The sequence below is a fragment of the Cicer arietinum genome, chromosome 7, assembly GCF_000331145.2.
Source record: "Cicer arietinum cultivar CDC Frontier isolate Library 1 chromosome 7, Cicar.CDCFrontier_v2.0, whole genome shotgun sequence".
NCBI lineage: Eukaryota > Viridiplantae > Streptophyta > Magnoliopsida > Fabales > Fabaceae > Cicer > Cicer arietinum.
Window position 1 is genome coordinate 27,403,192 of NC_021166.2, and position 9,002 is coordinate 27,412,193.

Here is a 9,002-nt window from a genome sequence, read left to right on the forward strand (position 1 = left end):
TTAAATGTGTGGTATTTGATATTATTGAGATATTTGTAAGACCCATAATTTTAAGGTACACTTTATGTATTTTATATGTTTTGGATTTTGGCTCGGAGGCTTTTTAGCCAAAGTTAATAATATTATGGAGTGTATAGGATCAAAAAGTTATTTTGACCCCGTTTAGAATTACTCGTCGATAAATAAATTTAAATTAAGTGCGGTAAATCCTTTACGGAGAATTTAATGCGTTACGGGTGAAATGGTAATTTAACAAATATCTAGTTATTTTGAGATATTTGTTAAGTTATATTTAATATATATATGTTTGGTTGGAGGGAAAAAGAAAGGAAATTAGAAGGAAGGAAAAGGAAAAGAAAAGGTTATATAAAGGAAAGAAGGAAATAGAAAGGAAGGAAAAACAAAGAAAGGAAAAAGGAAGGAAGGAAAATTTGATTTTCCATCTTCTTCCTCTGCTACCCACGGCCATTTTTCCCTCCTTCTCCCATAACCCAAGGTTGGGTGAGTGTTAGAACAAAGGTTTCGCAACTCCACTCTTCCTCTTTGATCCGAAAACGAAGAAAAACGGTATTTGAGATTCAAACACAAACCCCTCCGTTTCTTCTAGATCCAAGCTTCATTTCGCGAAGAGTCAGAAGGGAAAGTTGCTCACTACCACGCTACAGTGCTAGGGGGCCAATTTGGAGGCGACGTTGCGAGCGGAGATTTTTACCGGATTTGCTCGCGGTACCGGAAACGCACGTTAGAGCTAACGCGAAGGTAAAGGCTCCTTCCAAACTTTTAGGTTGCATCTAGGGCCTTATCTGTAGTTGTGTGGAAACAAGTTTTGTTAGGATTGGAGTATCGTTTTGGGAAAAATGAATTTACCTCACTTATGTAAGATTTTGAATAAATGAAATTTATTATGTTTATGTGTGTTCGTCGTATTTGGCATGTTCATACTTGATGTTTGTTGGTTGATGTGTTTTGTTGTGAATTATGATTTGATGGTGGAAATTTTTTGGAGTTTGTTTTGTGTGGAATTTGAAAACCATTAAGTTAAATGAGTATTAAGAATGGGGAATCTCTTAATGTCTTGTTTACTTAATGTGCGTTTGTTTGTGAAAAATCGTTTAAGTTAATTGGGCGTTAAGAATGGGGAATCTCTTAATGTCTCGGTTACTTAATATTTTATTTTGAAAATCGTTTAAGTTAACTGGGCGTTAAGAATGGGGAATCTCTTAATGTCTCGGTTACTTAATATTTTGTTTTGAAAATCGTTTAAGTTAACTGGGCGTTAAGAATGGGGAATCTCTTAATGTCTCGGTTACTTAATATTTTGTTTTAAGAAAAATCGTTTAAGTTAACTGGGCGTTAAGAATGGGGAATCTCTTAATGTCTCGGTTACTTAATATTTTATTTTGAAAATCGTTTGTTTAAGTTAACTGGGCGTTAAGAATGGGGAATCTCTTAATGTCTCGGTTACTTAATATTTTGTTTTGAAAACCGTTTAAGTTAACTGGACGTTAAGAATGGGGAATCTCTTAATGTCTCGGTTACTTAATATTTTGTTTTGAAAATTGTTAAGTTAACTGGGAGTTAAGAATGGGGAATCTCTTAATGTCTCGGTTACTTAATATTTTATTTTGAAAATCGTTTAAGTTAACTGGGCGTTAAGAATGGGGAATCTCTTAATGTCTCGGTTACTTATTATTTTGTTTGGAAAATTGTTTAAGTTAACTGGGCGTTGAGAATGGGGAATCTCTTAATGTCTCGGTTACTTAATGTTCGTTTTTGAAAATCGTTTCAGTAAATGAGTATTAAGAATGGGGAATCTCTTAATGACTTATTTACTGAATGTTTTGTCTTGAAAATCGTTAAGTTAAATGAGAATTAAGAATGGGGAATCTCTTAATGTCTCGCTTTTTTATGTGTGTTTCGGTAAATCGTGCTGACCCGGGATAGGTGGCACCTTGGTAAACAGTACGGGCCCGTGATAGGCAGTACGTTTACGATTTACGTTTGGTAAGTCGTGCTGACCCGGGATGGGTGGCACCTCGGTAAACAGTACGGACCCGTGATAGGTAGTACGTTTACGACTTACGTTCCTGAGGGAATTGTGTTTGGTAAGTTGTGCTGACCCGGGATAGGTGGCACCTCGGTAAACAGTACGGACCCGTGATAGGTAGTACGTTTACGACTTACGTTCCTGCGGGAATTGCGTTTGTCCGTGAGAGACTGCGCAGGGGTTTGTCCGTGAGAGACTACGCCCTGGTTTAAGTTAGATGAGAATTAAGAATGGGGAATCTCTTAATGTCTCGTTTACTCGTGTATGTTTTGGTAAGTTGTGCTGACCCGGGATAGGTGGCACCTCGGTAAACGGTACGGACCCGTGATAGGTAGTACGTTTACGACTTACGTTCCTGAGGGAATTGTGTTTGTCCGCGAGAGACTACACCCTGTTGATTTGTGAACTGTTGGTTCATTTTGTTTGTGTAGTAATGTGTTATAAATGCTAAGTGTTATGTTTTGGAATTTGGTGATAACATGTTTGATTGCAATACCATTTCGAAATCCATGATGTCGTAGTAATTGTGTTATCAGTGTTAAGTGTTAAGAATTGGGATTATGCATGAATGTGATTGAGTTAGTTTATGAATTTTTGAAAGAATACACAGGTAAATCGATTTCCCAATCGATTGGATAGTAAACAGGGACTTGGCCAAATGGACAAAATCGATTAGCCAATCGATTTTGTAATCAGTTTTCGAAAATCATTTACGAAATCGATTGCCCAATCGATTGGGCCTAAGTCAGGGACTCATCCATATTCGACCAAATCGATTTGGAAATCGATTGGCCATTAAGTCAGGGGCTCAGCTATCCTGTCAATCGATTGCCCAATCGATTGAATCAAGCCAGAGTTCAAAATTTCACTAAAAACCTTCAGGAAATCGATTTGGAAATCGATTGGTATTAAGTCAGGGGCTCAGTACTCACTCAATCGATTTCCCAATCGATTGATTTCAGCCCAGGATTCTGTTTCATCAAAATCCTTCACCCCAATCGATTGGCTCAGTGAAAATCCTCAGTTTTAGTTGTATGATTGATTGCTCATGAATCTATCCATGTCTTGGTTGTTATGTTATAATTAGGGGATTGAGAACTTCATTTTACTTTCATTTTTAATTGGCAAAGCATTGTATGAACTTTACGCATATTGAAAATCCTGATAAGGTGCATGCTTAGCTGAAAAGTTATTTTTAGCATTTAAAACTTAAATGTTATGTGTTAACTGTTATTTTCGGTTGGTGACCTTTACAATTATTGTGGAAATCTGGGCTTTGCCCTCAGATGAGAGTCAGGACGATCCTACCGATTCGTACCCTACGGACAGGAATGGAGATGGGAACGCTTGACTGCAGCTACGTTAGGAGAATCTCACGGGGCGCGTGGAGATCACTCCGGGTGTTTAGTTGTGTTGTAAAATGATCAGATTAGGTTGACATAGAGGGATCAGATGTCTTTCTTTTGTATTGCATTTATTTTAAAATGGAAGACTGTACCTATACTAATATTGTCAGCTTGACATGTTATGTTCGATGGGTTACATGTACCATTTGTTGTTGGGTAAATGGTTTGGATTTATAATTGGAGTAACTTTTCCGCTGCTTGTAAATTATAATGACTCAATTATTTATCCAAAGGCATTTCTTTATTTATTTCTCTGCTTTATTTTAAATTCTTTTGAAAAAAAAAATATACTCTCGCTTTGAAAAAACGGGGTGTTACAACATGCCAAGGACTTTTGACAATATGTGGGAGATCTATAGCCTAAGAAGTAACTCTTGGAGGAAACTTGATGTTGATATGCCTTGTCGTGATGTTGAAAGTGTTGATGGATACATAAATGGAATGTGCCATTGGTGGGGACAAACAAGTGATGAAGAATATGTGGTTTCATTTGATTTAAGCGGTGAAGCATTCATTAAAACGCATATACCTCTAGATATGTATGATAGTCTAGAATCTGAATGGGTTGGGAGACATTTGACAGGCTTAAATATGTCAATTGCACTAATATCAAATTATGTAAATAATGCATCTTTTTACATATAAGTTTTATGTGAACATGGTGTCGTGGAATCATCGACTACATTGTTCAATGTTAGACCCTTAGTTGATGTTGAACATACTTTCAGAGCAGGAAAAAATGGTGATATATCCTTCAGAAGAAAAAATTAAAATCTGACATATTTTGATTTAAGTACTTAAATTATTGAAGATGTGGGTATTCAAGGAGAGTCACTTCATTGTCAAATTGTAATTTATAAAGAAGATCTTCTATTGTTGAAAGAATAAATTGTTTTTAGAGACTAAGTTTATGTCTTCCATGGAAAAGGTTTATGAGTACAATTTTTAAGATTATCTAAGTTATTTTCTTGTTATAATGCTATGATTTTTAGAAGAAAGGGACCCGAGTAAACCAAAGTAAGACTGAGAGTTAAATAAAATCTTACCAAGGATTATTTAAGCCACTTTTGCAAAATCGTTTAATATTATGCAATAACTATTTTTATGCAAATAATCATAGTTTGTTGATTTAATGTATTGTATTCATCATCTCTCACAAAGCTTTAAATTTTTTTAACTTAAAGATGAAGTAAATATGAAATTTTTAAATGTAAAATATTCAAGATAAAAGAAAGAAAAATATGGATATAGAAATATAATTTTAAGCTCATATTTTGTGGAGGAACTTTTTATATTATTGTAAATATGCTAGCAAAAATTCATTTAAAAATATATGTTGACTTAACAACGGGATTTAAATTGTGTGAATGATAATTTTATAGTGACTAAAAATTGTATTTTTATTTTACAATGATTAAAATTGAAAGATTAAAGAGTCCGTTTGATGGATAGAATAAGAGACAAGATAAGAATAAGTTATCATATCATGTCTGAATTCAGTGTTTGATGAACTACCATGATATGATAAGTTAAACTAGAAATATATCTTATCATGACTCTCTAGTTGAAATTTCTATCTTGAATATGAGCTGGTTAGAAACCAACAAGATATGATAAGAACAATAATTCACTCAATTACCTTATAAAATATAATTAAAATATAAATATAAAAATAATTTATAAAATATAATCTAAAATGTAAATCTAATAAAATATAAAAATAATTAATAGAATTTGATCTTAAACTTAAAAATGAAATATTAATAATTAATGTAAAAAATGTTTCTGTTTTTTTCACAAGAATAGTTTTGTCTTTTTATATAATTTAATAAATTAGCATTCAAAATTATAAAAATATGAAAATTAATTGAAATTTTAAAATAAATATAATTTGTTTACAATGATATTTATGCCATTTATATATAATATATATATATATATATATATATATCATATTTTTATTTATATTCTAAAAAATAAAATAGAATTATTTAGTTACTCGTGATTTTTTTTAAAAATAAATAAATTATTTATTTAGTAGTATCAATGAATAATATTAAAAAAGTGGCACAGAACAATGAATAATAGTAATCAAAGAATAAAAATCCATCTAATGAATAACAACAAGGGACATAAGTGACACTATTTTTGTTTTGTCTTAATCCTACAGTTTTTTGAAAAAGAGATCCTAATCATTTGGAATTTATTTGGGAGATAATTTAAAACAGCGAAGTTGATAATAACGAAAGAATTAAAAGGAAAAATAAAATTGGCATCGAACAACTAAATTATTAGAAGATGTAAAAATCACAAGAGTTTAGATGAGATTGTTGAATGTACGTATTTCAACTAAAAAAATCTCTCTAAATTTAATTCAATAAAATATTTTAATTAATAAAATTCGTTGTTTATATAAAACTATTTAACCGAAGAATTCGTCGTAGAGTTATTCATAAAATTAATATATCTTTCATCTTTTCAAATACTAAGAGACATTATATAGGTTGCTAAACTTTTTAAGTGAATATCATTGATTTTTTTTGTTGCTATTTTAAAAAAAAAATGATAATCTTAAATTAATACCATAAAGTTAATTGTAAATTGTAAACTAGGGATTCCATGTAATAGTACAAATTTCATTTGTGAAAAAATAGGTATAATTCCAAAAATTTGTGGTGGGTTTAATTTTATTTGATCTCGAAAACTCAAATTTTGTTGATCGGTGATGGTATTTAATTTTTTTTAAATACACCTGTAATAAATTCTTAGAAAATTAAAAAGAATGTTATTATTGTATATAAACGTTGTTAAGAGGAGCAATGATATTTGAACACATTTTTAAACATAAATACAAGTGATCCTCTATATAATCTCTTTCTTCATTTAATTTCTCCCTTTTTTATTTTACACACAATCTCTTTCTTTATTTAATTTCCTCTTTTTTTTTACTTCCCCCTTTTTGTCTCTCTTTTTTCACTTTTTTTTAAGTCATTATCCATATTTACATTGTTTAATTACAATTACCAAACTTTCTATTCAAATCCATTAACCAAGTTTTGCAATGAATTAGGCATATTGTTTTAAGTCATTATCCATATTTACATTGTTTAATTAGAATTACCAAACTTTCTATTCAAATCCATTAACCAAGTTTTGCAATGAATTAGCCATATTGTTTTAAGTCATTAACCAAATTTATATTTTGTTTGATTAGAATGTCCACATTTTCAGTTCAAATCTATTAACCAAATTGTTCACAATATTAACCATGTTTCTTAAAACCATTAACCAAATTATATTGTTTGATTAGAATGATAAAATTTTCTATTCAAATCTATTAACTAAGTTGTGAAAGGAATTAACCATCTTGTTTTAAGTCATTAACCAGATTTATATCTTGTTTTAAGTCATTAACTAGATTTACGAAAAACAAAATTTGAAACTCAACATTGTGTAAAAGAATGATATGAAAAGTTACATTGCAAGTGAGGAGATAATGTTGCTCAAATTACTTAATAAAAAATTTAATTAAAATCAGTAAATAAAAGGAAGAAGGAGGAATTATGTATGAATGTGTGAGGTTTATTTTTGTAGAGGAAGATAAAAAAAAGTGAAAAAAGAGAGATAGAAAGGGGGAAAAAAAAGGAAATTAAATGAAGAGAGATTTTATGGAGAGTCACTTGTATTTGTGTATAAAAATGTGTTTAAATATCATTACTCATTTAAGAGTCGCTAGAATAAATTTAAATTAACGCATTTATTAGAAAACGGTTGAGATAAGAAAATCCATGTCGGAAAATTGTGCAACGAAGGAAATGTTTTATACAAAATCTTCATCATCATACTAATGCAAAAGGCAATTATACATACAAAAACCCAATACAATGAAAAGGTAAAAAAAAAAAATCAAATCTTAAGAAATTTTTACAAATTTAACTCTAATACTATTGTTAATGATGATTATTTATATTTTATAATTGTTCATAACTTGAAAATATTATTGGATTTTTTTTTTTAAATATAGATATGAAGATAAGATAACAACTGTTAGCTATTTAAAAAATCATTCTAATGCAACTGAAAAACTTTTATGTAAGTAATTTTTAAAACAAGAAAAAAGAATATAAAAAAAATAAATTATATCGTATATTTTTTGTTCAAGACTAAAAAACTTACATGATTTGATAAATCTTTGTTGACATTTTTTTCATTTTGTGAATTAAGTTTGTGCCCCCAATTTTTATTTTTCTCTTCTTTTTAATAAACTAAACTTTTAGCTTAAACAATCCATAACCATAACCACAACACTGCAAACAAACTCTTTCTTTTTCTTTTCCTTTCTTTATTGCCACACACAATCTCTCTTTCATTATAATTCATTGTTGTTTGTGATGCTGCATTTGACTCTGCTCAAGAGACAATGTTGTTTGGAAACTAAATCATTTTCGAAATTTTGTTTCTGTTTATTTCCTTTGCATTGTGCTAAGTTGTTTACTCTAGATCTAAGGTCACCTATGATGGAAAAATCATCATAAATATAATTCTCTTAATTTCAATCTTGCTTTTTTAAATTGGGGGGAAGATGGAAAAGATGAATAAATAAGGGAAGAAGACGAAGAAGTTGGAGGAATGGGATGAAAAAGAAATTAGGAGAAGGAGAAATGTTAAGGATCAAGATGAAGAATAAAATAAATGGTAAAACATATTTAGATTTAGAGATTTTAAAATAAAAAAAAAAATTTTGATTTCACTGTAATTTTAGTGTTCGATTACTTAACTACACACTTGACACTGAGAGAGTGACACATCATTAAGTTTATGACTCAATGAAAAACTAAAGTGACAACTTTATATGCATTCAAGGACCAAAATGTTAATTTACCCTTAAAAGTTTTAAAAAATATATATATGAACAATAAAACTAATATGTAAAATTCTTGAAAAATTCCTATATAATTGCACTATCACATAAAATACGTATGTATTTTAAACATATTGAATATTTCACAATTCAACAAAAACTATATTATTTATCTCTAAAATATTTATCAAACTTACACCATAAGAGTTGTCATATTTTTGAACATTTTTATTATTCTTAATATAAGTATAAATCCAATCTTTAATAATTTTGCTTTTCCCCCAATTTTCTAAACAATTATACTTATCGAAAAAAAATTCTAATCACAATAAAGAGCCTAACAAAAATATAATACAATCGTGGACGGCAGGATTCGAACCTGCGCGGGCAAAGCCCACATGATTTCTAGTCATGCCCGATAACCACTCCGGCACGTCCACAAGATTATACTTATCATGAATTACATTATACCTAAATATAAATGATTAAATTTAACTTCGTATTTCAATCGAGTTAATACGGAAAAGAAATTCAGGATCTCTAAAGTGACTAACTAGAAATGCCAATTTTATCAAGATAAACACTAGTCCGTTAGTGGTAAAAAGGAAAAGGTAGTAGTACATTTAGGCTTAGTACAAATTTAATATAATTATAAGCTCCCTTAGAAAAAAATTAATCCGTAATTGTA

The 9,002-nt window shown here is 29.8% G+C and overlaps 1 protein-coding gene, 1 long non-coding RNA gene and 1 other non-coding gene across 3 annotated transcripts; 2 read left to right on the forward strand and 1 right to left on the reverse strand.

Annotated features, from left to right (window-relative positions):
* Nucleotides 1-529: 529 nt before the first annotated feature.
* LOC140921021 (uncharacterized) lies at nt 530-3,701 on the forward strand. The gene is made up of 2 exons (XR_012163862.1): nt 530-759; nt 3,334-3,701. It is a non-coding gene; the product is annotated as an uncharacterized lncRNA (long non-coding RNA).
* Nucleotides 3,702-3,774: 73 nt separating this feature from the next.
* On the forward strand, nt 3,775-4,098 carry LOC140918727 (putative F-box protein At3g17490). The gene has a single exon (XM_073363520.1). The coding sequence runs from the start codon at nt 3,775-3,777 to the stop codon at nt 4,096-4,098; it is 324 nt and encodes a 107-aa protein (XP_073219621.1).
* Nucleotides 4,099-8,672: 4,574 nt separating this feature from the next.
* TRNAS-AGA (transfer RNA serine (anticodon AGA)) lies at nt 8,673-8,754 on the reverse strand. The gene has a single exon. It is a non-coding gene; the product is annotated as a tRNA-Ser (tRNA).
* Nucleotides 8,755-9,002: the final 248 nt, after the last annotated feature.